Source organism: Coregonus lavaretus (assembly GCF_964263955.1).
Source record: "Coregonus lavaretus genome assembly, chromosome: 3".
Lineage (NCBI taxonomy): Eukaryota > Metazoa > Chordata > Actinopteri > Salmoniformes > Salmonidae > Coregonus > Coregonus lavaretus.
In genome coordinates, this window is record NC_139990.1 from 35,116,428 (window position 1) to 35,132,132 (window position 15,705).

Sequence of the window (15,705 nt, forward strand, 5' to 3'; positions counted from 1 at the left end):
CCTGTTGAGCGAGACGAGACTGCCATATGTTCTGCTATTGTTCCCTTTCCCCTGACAATAGGAAATACATTGAAAATGATTGCAACTGCTCCAGATCTCATTGGGATCTGCTACACTATATGCCAAGAGGTCTGAATCTTCATGGCACAGGTGACAGTGTGCTCACCCTTAGGAGGGTTGTTGGTTCATGCCACACCACGGAGCTGTTACCAATAAAATCGCTACATTGGTAGTATAATCCCTGTAGTCTCTCTCTCAGGCCTTTGTTGTCAGTTTGCTCCTGTTTTGGGGTTAGCAGGTTGCCTCTTGAGAGAGTTTAGTCTCCCTGTATGTGAGCTTAGGCTAGAGACCAACATTGACCTTTGAGGTCTGGTGGACCCATGTATATAGATAAAGGACTCTAGTGCCTAAAAGCCTGTTTTAGCATTGGCAGGGCCATTGAGGACTTTCATAATTTTTAAGTAGTTAACTGGGTGGGACTTCCCATGGGTTAAGGAAGGATCACATGAATCCATCCGGGTCATCACAAGGGATCAGCCAATGAATTATACTTGTGAGCAAATATTCCATAACTGCAGTTGGCATTACATTTGGCTTTGTACCTGTTCAAACAACAAACTACAGGTGGCAGTATGCACCCTTTCAGTTTGCTTGCCAACTCATAGAAGTAGCAGAAGAAGAAAATGGACTACTTCAAAATGGAGATGGCCTCAATGGCACTGCCCATGCTCTCAAAGATGCCATAATGGGACATATACAATAAAGCGATTTCTATCTAAGTCTATGGGTGTAACTCAAAGCAGACGGTGTGCTAGTCCCTTTACCACATGGCCTTTGATGTAGTGGTAAAAACAATAGGTGGGTAAACTCTGATCGCTGGTTGCGGTGAAAAAAGTAATGCTCCCTATACTTTCAATGAATTTTTCTGCAAAAGTTAGGTCAACTGCATTTACTTGCGTATACCCTCCAATACATTTACTCAAACCTACAGACACAACAGCCTATATTATAAGATGCTTATTGTAATGAAAAAAGGGACAAGAATGTAGCAGCCAGCCTTTTTATATGGATATTCTAATGGTAATAGCTAATTAATTAATGGATAAATCATGAATAAAGGTTAAGTAGTCCGCATTATTTTAAAATTAAAATCATCCAGTCACAAGTATTCTTGTCTTTTTATTATGTTCATTGTGATGATAGGCCTAAACTCCTAATAAATAGATTAATAAATAGATAATTCATTACTAAAAGTGCCAAGGCTATAATGACCATGCCTCTAATGATTATCAGCCTCTGATAATGGATGGATAGTTCTAGGAATCGGGTATATTGACAATAAATAAAGAGGGGTAGATAAGATGCCCAGCCTAGATTATTTTAGTTCTGTGCTACTGTAACTACATGAGTTAGCAATGGTTGCTACATGAGTTAGCAATGGTTGGAACTTGGTACATGATGGGCACGGTCACAGACAAGCTCTACACTCCCACCCAACACCCACTTGACATGATGGAACTGTGTCGAGTTGAGTGTGCGTTACCAAACGAGAAGGACTGGGTGATTGAACAACGCTGCAAAGACAGTGCTTTAGCTGAAATCACTGGCATATTTTGAAGACTCGTTTCGCGTTTGGAGAACCTGAAAAAAGAGGTAATTAGCTAACTAAAGCTAATGGAATTGCACACATTTTGTTTCATGCTAACATAGCTAGCCTGACTAGCTAGCTAGGTTGCTAACTAGCTAGCTACTGACTACGAGTTGAATGGACTAGATAGACAATTTTCGGTCTTGCTAATGTTCACTGTTCTTGGCTATATCAGACTGACAATGAATTTGCGCAAGGTTAGGGCTGCGAAGATTACCGTTGGGCCTTTCAACCCTTTCTGGTTGTAGCTAGCTAGCTAATGTAGCTAGATAATGTTAGCACGCTAACTAACTAGCTGGCCACACCACATATAGAACCAGATGTTTCACCGGATGTATAAATCTGAAGCATCCGTTTGGCGTTTCCACGCCACTCGCCACCAAACGTTGATAAGTGGAAGCCCAGTGGGAGAAGATGGAGCGAGATGGTTCCCAAAACTCAGGGCCGGCGTTATTGTCGGCCTTACGGGGCCTGGGCCGCCCTACCGTACCTCCTTGCCCCTCCAAAAAAAATATTTAAATATTGATCATTTATTTAATCGAGATGCGCACCGACAGAAAGACGCATACATCTCAGTTAAAGCATCCAAGCGAGCGAAACAGCGCCCCTCCGTCTTAATATTTGTAGACCATGTATCTGATGCTGTCTGGGCCAAAAAAGTATTGCATCAGATACATGGGTTACATATAGAGGGCCGCTGTTTCGCTCCCTCGGGCTCGATAATCACCAAGCCTCGGTGTGAAAAAGCAAAATATCATGATCCCATATATCCAGTGGAAACGTCATAAAAAACTGCTGTCTGTCCCGAGCTCACTGGCCCAGGAAACTCTGAGGGCCCAGAATAGGCTAGTTGATACAATGTTGCAAGTTCGCTAACTACAGCTTCTGGCTGGGCCCAGTGATGATTTGATCCAATGAGTATGGTTACATGCACACAATAATGTGATGATTGTGGATAGTCAGATTAATATAATAGTTCGATAAAAACATTTACATGCTTTGCAAGAAGAACGATTCCCCTAATAATCCTGTTTACATGGAAACAACTGAAATCAGGCTACCTGATGGCACTCTGATAAATGCAGAAAATTGCCAGTCAAAATAAACATTCTACCACAGCGAACATGTTATTTTTGGGAAGCATATTTGATTCTGAGTTCAGACATATAAAGTTTGTATGTCAAAACTACTTCTACTACACATACATTCAGTTGTTCCTAACTCACTTCACTCACACTAAAGAGGGAGGCTTCTCAGTGGGCAAACCTGGTTGAAAATAAGTCAATATGACTTATTTTTATGATGTCTTATTCTGGTCGCAAACTGGTTGAAAAAGTAAAAAAATAAAAATAAATTCTGACCGCCATATGTAGCCTACTGGTCATAGTTAAGACCTTGTCATAACCTGGTAATGACCACCTGACTACAGCTTATTACCTACACTCTTTGAAAAAAGGGTTCCAAAAGGGTTCTTTGGCTGTTCCCATAGAATAACCCTTTTTAGTTCCAGGGAGAAGCCATTTTGGTTCCATGTAGAACCCTCTTTGGAAAGGGTCCTGCATAGAAGGGTTCTACCTGAAACCAAAAGGGTTCTTCAAAGGGTTCTCCTATGGGAACAGCCGAATAACCCTTTTAGGTTCTAGATAGCACCTTTGTAAAAAGTATTGCAGAGGATAAAGTTGGATATTGAAAACATTGTTCATTACATTTCTATTTGTTTCAATAGTCCCCAATTAAAGTTAATCAGCAACATATTCTTACATTTAAAATAGATCAAGCAATCACATTTTTCGCACATCTGCATACAGTAATTGTTTCATAATTTACCCACAGAAATGACATGCATAGAAACACTGGTAGTATATAAAGGCCCATTGTTTTATTTGATTAATGATTAATAAGAGTGGTGTGATGGGGTAGATCCTCATCAAGGACCTCTGAGCACAGAAGGCGATCTAGAGCGTAGTGGCCCTCGAAGAGTTGTGTGACGGGTCAGTTCTGCAGTGAAGAGAATCAGTGCATTACAACTTTATTAATTTGAGATTTTATAAGCAAACTAGAAAAGGACATTCTTGAAGAAACTTTGTGGACTCAGCTGACTAAAATTATTTCCATGGTAGTAGTTGAGTTTTGTGGCAGTTATAGCTTAGAGATGTCTTTAAAAATGAGCAACTTGCTCATATACATACTTTGCGTCCTTCTCCAACATGACTCGGGAACATTTCGTGAATTTCCAGAGGGCCCGCAACACATCAACTTACTGAGCGTTTCACTTTTCATGACACTTACTGTAAGAAGAAAAAAAGAAATTAACGATTGACATAATGTGGGCATGCAGGACACGAGATAACGGTAACGCACAGTAAAATATTTGTAACTGTCAGAATCTACTAAAAGTTGTAGCAAAGGCATGTTTGCTCCTCTGTCCCTTCATATTGAAGTGGGACATTAATTCATTGGTCATCAATCTGAAAATTTTTAAGAGGCTATCAAAATTAGACAGTTGTATAATGAAAATGTTTAACTCCTCTCTAAATGGTAAAGTTTTGCTTAATCCTAAAACATGTTGTAATATTCAAACAACTTTTTATAAACACACCGCTCCATAATCCTGAGGACATTGTCCCAGTCAGAGGTTCCCCAATTGAGGACAGCTTGGCAGTCTTAAAAAAAGAAAGTTCAATGCAAAAATTCAAGTATGCATAAAGAGGCAATAAGAGACAATAAATATTAAATTGTTCAAAAGTTGTTGGTCATACCATTCCTGCAACAAACAGTGCTAGAAATTGGTGGAAATGGCAAATCTCTTCCTCTTCTCTGCATCTGCACACGTGTTTGAGTGAGCGAAAAGGAGAATGAGCAAGGGAGAAACTTTACATGACTCACCAAGGGACGTGTCTGTTGAATTAGGACACAAGGGTTTTGCACCTGGAAAAAAAAGGCGAGTTAAAATAGGATTTGATTTGCTTTACAATCGTATATTATTAGAAGTGACGCTATTTCAATAGGCGATATGCACAGGCGAGCATGATGTATTTCCGGTTAAATCTCAGGATGGATGTAAACTTCCGGTTATCGTAGAATGCTGTGCTACCGAATGCTAGCATTGAATGCTTGTCATCAAAAACATCCGAAACGGTTAATTTTCGTCGTTGTTTATGTTAATGTTTATGTTAATGTTTTTACTTGTAATACTTCGTCTTGACTTATAACACGATGACGTGTAAACGTACGAAAGTGTCCTTTCAAAAACGGGATGACAGCTCTTCCAGCCATCTTCTAGACATCTAACAGCGATTAATAACATTTATTTCACAACACATTGTAGTCTGCCTATTTAATTGCATACCTAATTCCGCTTGCCGGAGTAGCATCTGGTTTGGGCTTCACTACAACCATGGCATCCACAGGTCCTGGCTTCACTCCCTATTTATTTATGAGATGGTATTAGGAGAGATGCTAGTATGCATGTGACACAACTGTCTGGTATTGAAATGATACAAACCATTGTTCGTGGTTTATGCCACTTCTGCTCTGTTTCAGTGCACGAAAGTACAGGAGGGACGACAGACATGCCACATTCAGAGTAATGGGCAGTCTGATATAGTAATGCAACCAAATGATTGCATATCCCACACCCAGCCACACAGGAACAGTAACTTTTAACAAGCACAACTGGCTGTGAATCACGCAATGTCATCTGAAATACACAGAAGCATAATTTAATGGGTTTTGAAAGACGAGGGTCTACAGCAGCAGGAGTAGGAGCAAAACTTGTTCTTTCTACTTTTTACTGGTGTAAGCAACTTATTTACTGTCTCGTGTCACTTTTGTGCTTTCTGCATCACTTTCCTACTGTCTTGCACCACTTGGCTATACTGTCTCCCACCACTTACCTATTGTCTTGTGCCATTTACCTACCTTCAAACAGTATTGGCAGAGCAGTAGGTGAGTGGTGCAACATTGTAGCCTAGTACCAATAACAACAGTAGAATGAAGGTTTTGCTCCTAATTCCTCTTGAAAAGTAGAAACATCAAGTACAAAAGCAAGGATGTTGGGCCATATGTTTATAAAGAAAGAAGTAAAGATGACAGGACAGTTTTGAGTAGAACATCAGCAGTTTGAAGAATAGCTGAGTGGAATATGTTACTGTCATTGCAGTCATCAAGTCAGGAAAAAGTAGTAATCTCATTATTGTTTACATTTCAAACCAAACTCCAATTTGTTTACAACAGACCCAACAACAAAGCATGGCAATTCCCACTCAGCTACCCTGGTCTGTATTAGGCTACCACTGTTCAGCTATTGTGAAAACCACTAAAGTTCTAAAGTGTTCTCTTAGCAATGGCAATCAAAGCTGTGGTAACATTAAACGAGTAAAACATGTGTTGAACGGAACCTTGAACAAGTTCAACAGAACTTAGAACGTGTCACTTAATCTAGTCCTACTCTCAGCTGGTGTGGTGGCTTTAGTTTCTTCATTGAGCGGTAGCAGTGGGCTCTCACAGATCTAATTTGTAGCCCTGTTTTTACCTGATACTTTCATAAAAGTACAAACACATGAAGTGAGAGGTATATACACATGATTAAACTTTTATTTAAAGCATGATTAACCTGAAGCAGGACGGAGTCATGACTTAAAACACCAAAGCAAGGCTTCTAGCTCAGGCTAGCTAGCGTTAGCATATTACCTTCAAAGTTGCAAAGAAAAGAAGAAACGTAAAATTTGAAGCCTTTATCCAGTTTGCTACATGGTGTCGTACTGGATGTCCGGACGACCCACCGTATATCATTAACAGATACTTTAGGCAACTCCAGCAAACACCTTGTAAACTTCATCTCTGCCATCATAACGGACTACTGTCACTGTCTAATGTTTTTTTCCGGTAACCGGAAATGCCCAAGCATCCCTACGCCAATGCAGAAGTGATGCGTGCATAGAGCCTATTGGATCTACTTACACTACTCTCTTTAAAAAGAAAGTGTTCCAAAGGGGTTCTTCGGCTGTCCTCATAGGATAACCCTTTTGGTTTCCATGTAGAACCCTCTGTGGAACGGGTTCTACCTGGAACCCAAAAGGGTTCTACCTGAAACCAAAAAAGGTTATTCAAAGTGTTCTCCTATGGGGACAGCCGATAAACCCTTTTAGGTTCTAGATACCACCTTTTTTTCTAAGAGTGTAAGATCAGACAATCAAGGGCAGCTGAATAGCATGTCTCTTGGGGAACCCAGTCTCAGTGAAACCTGAACATTAATGATCATCAGCATAGCTAGTACAAACCTACCTTTTACAAAGCTGGTTAGTAGGAATCAATATACATTTAAGATCAGAGTATCAAACATCAATATTTTGCACACACCTTACTGTCAATGAGTATGGATTTAAGGAGGGGTGGTTCTGCTCTCTCCCTGGAATGTGGCAGAATAGGACACTGGTAACTGAGTGGGTGGACAATCACTGCTGTAGAGGCATCAGGTCATTGACATATTTCAGGAACTGTAAAGACAGAGGAATTATGATTAACAATTACGTAAGGTCTTCAGTAAGTTAGACTTAGCCTAGCAAGTACATTGGCTATGTTGGTCCTCAGCAATCTGGGAGTTAGGCAGACGGACGGAGAGCGAGATAGACAGCAAAGCATAGGCTATTTACATTTCTTAGTCAGCAGGCTGGATAACTAATGTACTCCTTCCATTTGTTCCCGCCATCCTTCCATCCAAGCTAGAAGATTCCTGCAAAAACAGAGAATCAAGAATTGAAAAAGGCAGTTGAGAGGTGTAACCTTAGAATGTGTGTTGATGGGGGGCAGGGATAGGCAAAATGTATGGTATTTTCAAAAACAAAATACAAGGATCTCTGCAGTGTTGCCAACTTAGCGACTTTGTCGCTGTATTTAGCGAGTATTCAGACCCTTCTAGCAACACATTTTCAAAAACGCGACTAGCGACAAATCTAGCGACTTTTTCTGGTGTTATTGGAGACTTTTGGAGACTCTGACGTGAAAGCACGTATCGTTCTTACTCTTCTCAACGAGCAGCAGGTGCTGCCCTGGGCCCCAACCCCGTCCCAAAGCACTCACAGGCGGCCCAGTCCTTGCGCAGCAGTCCCTCCCAGCTGCAGTCAGAGCAGGAGATGTTCACCCCTCCGCGTCCAGACTGCAAATGAATCGCGCATGCGGGAAGCCGCCTCTGGCAGATCCCGCCCTGGCTTACATTCAGGGTGGGATGTAAATGTAAAATTTATTTTGTGTGTAAATTTACAGAAACTGTCGTTGTTGTGTAGCTTTATCGGGTGCTCTGTCTCAACTGCCATATGGAATCATATTGGAATGTTGACGCGCTCAAGCTGGCTGCCTGCGCGTGAAGCACATATTTCAATCCAAGTTTTAGCTGGAATTTCTGCTTCTTCTTCTTTAAGGTTTCATGGCAGACCACCTTCGTGCACTGCCGCCACCTACTGTACGGGGTAGTGAAACAAAAAATATGTATTTGCTTTAGCTGGAATTTATATGCCTACCTCCTTATTTAGCTACTGAAATTAAAATACAATTACTGTATGCATTGTTATTTGCTTAAAAGCTTTAAGTAAAAATTTAATAGTAATATTTTCCGGGTCAAATTCAGTTACAATAATTAAATAAATAAAATCCTGGTGGATTGTAGTAGGATATTTAAATAAAATACATAGGCCTACGTTTTATTTGTTAAATTCTGAAAATAAATGTAGTTATTCATAATAGAACATCAAAACGGCATTCAGTGGAACAGAAGAAAATGTGCAGCACAAAAAACAGTGCAGTTAGCTAACACATTACAAAAGATTACCATTAGAAGCCAACACACACAGCAAGCAATCCAGATATCATTAATTAAACAACCATTATTTCAGTTTTACTGCATTTTAATGGCAATTACATTTTGTAAGGGTATCCTGTATTATTGTGCATGTTTATCTTGCGTGCTGGTAGCCTAGAACAAATGTTATGGAAGTGAATGTGCACTTTTCAATTGGATGGACAGCAATTACAAAAAACACTGCCATAGCCTGTTGTAAAAGTTATAGCATTGGAGATTCTCTAAATTACAGACCATCTCTGATAGCTATAGGGCCGCAAAGACTGTCACAAATTTGAGCTTCTAATGACCTAGCAAATTTGTGGGGCCGGCAGGTAGCTTAGTGGTTAAGAGCGTTGTGCCAGTAACCGAAAGGTCGCTGGTTCTAATCCCCGAGCCGACTAGGTGAAAAATCTGTCGATGTGCCCTTGAGCAAGGCACTTAACCCTAATTGCTCCTGTAAGTCGCTCTGGATAAGAGCGTCTGCTAAATGACTAAAATGTAAATGTAAATGTAATGTAAAAGGATGACTTTGAGGTGAAATATATCACATTTCTTTGTTTTTTAAAATTGGTATTTAATCACCTGCCGAATAAAAACCTCAAATGGCCCTACTCTTGAAAAAGTTAATCGCCCCCTTACAAAAAAAAGATTGCAGTTTTGAAACTGCAGTCGACTGTGGTATTTTGGACGCAGTAATTGCAGAATAACTGCAGTTTACTGTACAAGGGCGAATTGAGTTGTTTCACACGCCATAGAGAATGATAGATGCCTCAATTTTTTTATATATTTTTTTATTTTATTTAGCAGACGCTCTTATCCAGAGCGATTTACAGGAGAAATTAGGGTTAAGTGCCTTGCTCAAGGGCACATCGACAGATTTTTCACATAGTCGGCTTGGGGATTAGAACCAGCGACCTTTCGGTTACTGGCACAATGCTCTTAACCACTAAGCTACCTGCTAGTGGCCAAAAGGCCATATTAGCATGGCAGTGGCATATTTTTTTTTATTGTATTTTTACATTTTATTGTTTTTTAAAAGTTATTTTTATTTGTTTACCTTTATTTAACTAGGCAAGTCAGTTAAGAACAAATTCTTATTTACAATGACGGCCTACACCGGCCAAACCCGGACGACGCTGGGCCAATTGTGCGCCGCCCTATGGGACTCCCAATCACGGCCGGTTGTGATAATGCCTGGAATCGAACCTGGGGGTCTGTAGTGACGCCTCAAGCACTGAGATGCAGTGCCTTAGACCACTGCGCCACTCGGGAGCCCAATAAAGGGCATTGAAGGGCAGCGGCATTTTAATGTAGTCAACTGGGTGGGACTTCCAACTTCATTGGCAGATCCCTCCTGGTGACCCTGTTGGAGTCATGTCCAACCGGGTCATCAGGAGGGATCAGCCAATCGTTAAGAAGAAAATGTACTACTTCAAAATTCCCATGCTGTCACAGACACTACAATGGTACAGATACAAAGATGACACACGTGTGCTTCACAAAGTAGGCATTCCCTAGCGGAAATATGCGAATACATGCTAGAACGCGCCAATAGGATCTCACTAGCTCATGCTTGGCTCTGCCCACCTCCTTGCTTGTTCTGCCCACTATGATTCATTTGCTCCCATTGGAAATGACAGGCTGTGGTCTATCTTGGGTTAGTTATAAGAATCTTTGCCCACACTGCATTGCATTCGCCAGTAAATTGGAGATGATCCTAAACCTAGGAATATGAAACGCACTAGCTAACGAACAAATTAACATCTTGGGTAAATGATCCTCCACCACCATAGTCAGACTGCTAGCTATATATCTTCAAAAAGCACAGGTAACTGCTAGGTCCTTGCGATATGGGATCCTTGGGACGTCCCTACCGCCCATTGAAGCAATAGTGTGTGATTGCGGGGCATTCCTGCATGTGGGGTTTAAAAGCGGTTGGCATCCAATGGGAACCTACTGTACTGGAGCGCTCCCACCTCCCGCCTGTCCTAGCTTAAAAATGGACCAATAGAAGTATAAAGAGGGGTTCCTGCAGATGCAGGAATGCCCACATGCAGGAACGCCCCGAATTGCGGGCCGCAATGGCACCCTTCTCCATTGAAGTTGACATTTTAAATGGTAAAGGTAAGGGTAGGGGTTAACGTTATGGTTTGGGGTAGGGAGTTTAGGGACGTCCCAAGGATCTAGCTAGCTAACAGCATTTTATTCTTCCTTGGATTAGGCTCAATGGATCAGGGCTGCATTGTCTCTGGTGCTCCTGCTGGCCCGGTGGTCCAAGTATGTTTCCCCAGTGTGCGTGCAGCAGTTTTGGACAGCCTGAATCGACAGCGGGAGGAGGGCCGGCTCTGTGACCTTTCAATCCAGGTGCAGGGACAGGTGTTCAGGGCCCACCGCTGTGTGCTGGCTGCCTCCTCGCCATACTTTCATGATCAGGTTTGTCTGTCTGTGTGCTTATAAGTGTGTGTATTAGTAGTCTCACACGTCTGTACGTAAACAATGTCAGTTTGGCATAGAGGAAAAGGCGGAGTTAGCCTATGTGACTAGCCTATGTCTGTCTGAAGAGGACCCTCCCCTGAACATTTTTTTCCCCTTTTCAAAGTTACCAAGAGAGTCCGTCATTAATCCCAAACATAGGCTAGTCACTGCTGTTGCCTAGGTCTGGGTTTCCGTGACGAGTGTATTAGAGAGAGACATGTCAGTCTTTGCCTGTCTCTACACAGGAGGAGTTTGTGTCTTTGCTCTGTCATGTGCACCTCTGTTCTACATTGTTGTCTGGAAAAATAGATGTACTGTGAAATCCTAGTTAGAATGTATTTTTTTCATCACTTTCACCAGGTGTTGCTGAAGAATGTGACGACAGTTTCTCTGCCCTCTGTCATGGACCCTGTGGCCTTTGAAAGTGTCCTGAGTTCAGCCTACACCGGCCAACTGAGCATAGTGCGTGATGACATTGTCAACTACGTGACGGTAGCCAGCTTTCTCCAGATGTGGCATATAGTTGACAAATGCACAGAGATCCTGAAGAGACCTCGACCTCTAGCAGAATGCAACCCTGGGGATGTTGCAGCTGGCACACACCATGGTGCCTCCTCAAGGCAGCAGTCCCCAAGCAGCACTGACTGCCTATACATGGAGAGAGAGGGGAAAGAGAAGGAGAAGAGGACCTACGGCCAGGAGCAGAATGCTCTGCCTCCATTGGCCACGTGGAGGAGGCCCCATCAGTTCCCCAGGTGGGGCCACCCCAGGCCCTCACCCCAGCCAGCCATTTCCATGCCTGTCCAGCACCTAGCTGACTCACAGCTGGACTCCCACCCTGCTGGGGAGAGTGACTACTCCAGCTGTGAGGAGGTGTGGATGTCCAGCCACAGCAAAGCCAGCCCCCTAGGACATCATGATGGGAGAGGACTGGACCATAGCCACACCAGGCATGGGGGGTTTCCTGGTGAGGCATTGAGACTGAGACCTAGACTGAGACAGAGGGCAGCACCACCAAGTGCTGAGAAACTGCATGGCAGGGATAGAGGAAGTGGAGAGGGCTTTGGAGAAGAGCCTCAGGAGAAGAGGGGGACTGAAAGAGGGATTGAAGCAAATGAAGGAATGGGAGAAGAGTTGGAAGAGGAGAAGAGGGAGGGTCCTGAGCGGAGAGGACACTCTGGTAAGTAGTCCTAGAATGTGAAATGTAAACAGGACTTGGACATTGATATGTGTTTATAAAGTGTTTATATTTGTTTATATATTTGTTTTTATATACAGTATATATATATATATATATATATATATATTCTTTATAAGTTATATTCTTCAATAATCAATGTGTACATATCATTCATTTATAAGTCATTCATTTATAAGTCATACCCCATCAGAACCCAAAATGCAACCTTGTTTTACTCCAATGTTTGTAAACAAAGTAATGTACAAACACTATATAGCCTCAAAACATGGTTAAAACTATAATTTAATAAACAGGCGCCTCACAGGTCGTCAACTGGCAGCTTCATTAAATAGTACCCGCAAAACACCAGTCTCAAAAGCCATATTTCAGACTGCCCATCTTAATCTTTTATTTGTATTGGCCAGTCTGAGATATGGCTTTTTCTCTGCAACTCTGCCTAGAAGGTCAGCATCCCGGAGTCGCCTCCTCACTGTTGACATTGAGACTGGTGTTTTGCGGGTACTATTTAATGAAGCTACCAGTTGAGGACATGTGAGGCGTCTGTTTCTCAAACTAGACACTCTAATGTATTTGTCCTCTTGCTCAGTTGTGCACTGGGACCTCCCACTCCTCTTTCTATTCTGGTTAGAGCCAGTTTGCGCTGTTCTGTGAAGGGAGTAGTACACAGCGTTGTACGAGATCTTCAATTTCTTGGCAATTTCATTTCTCAGAACAAGAATATGCTGACGAGTTTCAGAAGAAAGTTATTTGTTTCTGGCCATTTTGAGCCTGTAATCGAACCCACAATTGCTGATGCTCCAGATACTCAACTAGTCTCAAGAAGGCCAGTTTTATTGCTTCTTTAATCAGCACAACCGTTTTCAGCTGTGCTAACATAATTGCAAAAGGGTTTTCTAATGATCAATTAGCCTTTTAAAATGATAAACTTGGATTAGCAAACACAATGTGCCATTGGAACACAGGACTGATGGTTGCTGATAATGGGCCTCTGTACGCCTATGTAGATATTCCATAACAAATTAGCAGTTTCCAGCTACAATAGCCGTTTACAACATTAACAATGTCTACACTGTATTTCTGATCAATTTGATGTTATTTTAATGGACAAAAAAAATGATTTTCTTTCGAAAACATGGACATTTCTATGTGACCCCAAACTTTTGAACGGTAGTGTATGTCCATTGTACATCTCTCTGTTTGTATTTCTCCAGTAGACTTCCACACTAGTGTACACCAAGGTGAGGAGGGAGGACAGCCAGAGGGGAGAAAGAGCTCAGGGGAGCTGCAGAAGAAAGAGGAGAGACAGTTGGGGAGATGCTCAGCCCTGACTTCTCCCCATGCTGGGGAACCAGATGAGGTGATTCCTGGACCCTCCTGCTCAGCTCCTACACCATCGACCCAAATGCAGTGGCAGGCCAGTCCCTGGTCTCAGCAAGTAGCTAGGCCGCAAGCTGGAGAGGAAGACTACAGAAGAGAAGACGACAAAGAAGATGACGAGGAGGAAGTGGACTTTGGCCGATTTGCGGATGGTGCCTTTCGAAGGGAAACCTATGATGAGATTGAGGATGGCACCGGACAGGTTTCTCAGAGACCCTTAGTACCTGCCTGTCCTGATGACAATGACTTTGTCCTGGGGGCCCCAGAGTTGAACTGGCCCAATGGGGCAAACATGACCCATGGTGGTGGTACCCCAACCCCCACCTCCAGCTGCCACCTGTCCCCATCCCCTGCTCCATTCCCCCCTTCCTCCTCACCCCCCATCCCATCTTCCTCCTCGTCCGTCTCCCTTGCCGGGGCCCCTTACACAGGAAAAGTGCACTTCTGCCACTGTGGGAAGGCCTACACACTGAAGAGTATGCGCGACCGCCACGTCAAGATGCAGCACCTCAACCTGCGGCCCTTCGCTTGCCCCGTGTGCGCCAAGAGCTTCAAGATGAAGCACCACCTGACCAAGCACCTGAAGACCCACGGCGGGCTGCGGCCCTATGAGTGTGGCCTGTGTGGGAAGAAGGTCATCTGGAGGGACAGTTTCCTGCGCCACCAGGCCCGCTGTGAGAGACTGGCCGCCAGCTATGATGGAGCCGCTGCCAGTAGTAACACCACAGAGGCCGCTGACATGGATGATGGTTATGCCTATGGGTTCGAGGAGGGGGAGGTTTATTTTTCACAGGGTGGGCAGGTGAAAGTGGAGCAGGCAGACTTTCAAGGGGAGGCAGAGTCTGGGATGAGTGCGTTGTTAGGGGGTGAGGTTGGGGCTGAAATAGGCTCTCAGTCAAGGACTGTGGTTAGTCACAGCTTTAAGGAGGAAGCCAGTGACAGGTTTAGTAGCTGAAGCTAAAGGAGGGAGACTGGTGAAATATTGTGGAATATAGGGCCCGCAGCACCTGAATTTGGTATTAGATAGGGTGATGATTATGTTCATAATGGTCCATGTGTAAACCATTAACACTCCGATCCATGTTGATACACCTGTTTGAACAACTATTCTATGAGGGAGATTTCGGTTTTATTATTTCTTTAGACTATCCCTGTCATTGATATCTCGAAAGAGGGAACAAACATGTCATTTGCTCGATGTGAATCATGTGGTTTTACAAGTTTGTGAAGTGTGATGTGAGCACCAGTGAGTGCAACTTTGGTTTTAGAAGTGGGGGGGGACATATATCAATTATATATATTTTTTTATCCAGTCGGATAAACACTCCAAACAGCCTACCCGACCGCTCGGAGGTTGCATGGTCCTAAAGTTGCCTCGTTTTGTATCACATTCCAATTATAAAACTGGGGGGGACAAAAATGCAATTTCAGAATGTGGGGAGTGAAAGTTGCGCCCCTGATATTTTGTATATTTAAATGAGCCAAATGATCTTATCATGAGCCGTCTTGTGAATGTAATTGAGACAATAAAATATTGTTTGCACAGATATGGTTTGAACAATAAGTTATCAGGGTCATTCATGTCATATTGGGTAACTTACAGAATGCTAGAAGTATGGTGGTTTGCTTCCCATGAATATTGAAGACGTTACTGAATATTCATTGAAAGTGTATGCAGGCTAAATATAGTTCTACAATAATTATGAGTAGCAGAACTCACAGGGAACAGAAGGGGTCTCTCTTGCTAAATGCAGCAAGGATGATGTCTTGTTTTCCTCCTCGTTTGCTGCTAGGTCTGTTTTCATGATCAAACACACACATAGGCTTCGTCCCAAATGGCACCATATTCATTATATAGTGCATGTAGTGCACCATCTGGTCAAAAGTAGTGCACTATATAGGGGAAAGGGTGCCATTTGGGATGCACACATAGTACACACAGTTGATCAAAACCTGTAGAAGGACACTATGCCAAGAAAGCCATGGAAAGGTAAATACCTGTCAATTTGTGGGAAAATCACCCAGATTAACTCTTTAGTATTATCCCAGTTGACCTATTTGCTTATGGTCTTGCCTACGCCTTGTGAAGTTTCAATTCAATTTTATTTGGAACGGCAAGCCAGACAAAATTAAACGGGCCTATTAATATAATGAATATGAATTCGG

The 15,705-nt window shown here is 42.8% G+C and overlaps 1 protein-coding gene across 2 annotated transcripts; it reads left to right on the forward strand.

Moving 5' to 3' along the window:
• Positions 1-1,502: 1,502 nt before the first annotated feature.
• Positions 1,503-15,086, forward strand: LOC311108873 (uncharacterized protein). Of its 2 annotated transcripts, none has more exons than XM_084151655.1 (4): positions 1,503-1,653; positions 10,708-10,919; positions 11,322-12,141; positions 13,374-15,086. In XM_084151655.1, exons 2-4 carry the CDS (start codon positions 10,713-10,715, stop codon positions 14,492-14,494), a joined length of 2,148 nt encoding a protein of 715 aa, XP_084007781.1. In that variant the 5' UTR covers positions 1,503-1,653; positions 10,708-10,712; the 3' UTR covers positions 14,495-15,086. The 2 variants fall into 2 exon arrangements, with proteins under 2 accessions (XP_084007781.1, XP_084007782.1); XM_084151656.1 differs by having other exon boundaries at positions 13,377-15,086.
• The last annotated feature ends 619 nt before the right edge of the window (positions 15,087-15,705 follow it).

What these genes read in the sequence shown, in the direction of transcription:
- LOC311108873 (XM_084151655.1), top strand. Translation starts at nt 10,713, where the DNA reads ATGGATCAGGGCTGCATTGTCTCTGGTGCTCCTGCTGGCCCGGTGGTC. An exon ending in CGCCATACTTTCATGATCAG is followed by an intron (nt 10,920 to 11,321) that starts GTTTGTCTGTCT and finishes CACTTTCACCAG; the next exon opens with GTGTTGCTGAAGAATGTGAC. An exon ending in TGAGCGGAGAGGACACTCTG is followed by an intron (nt 12,142 to 13,373) that starts GTAAGTAGTCCT and finishes GTATTTCTCCAG; the next exon opens with TAGACTTCCACACTAGTGTA.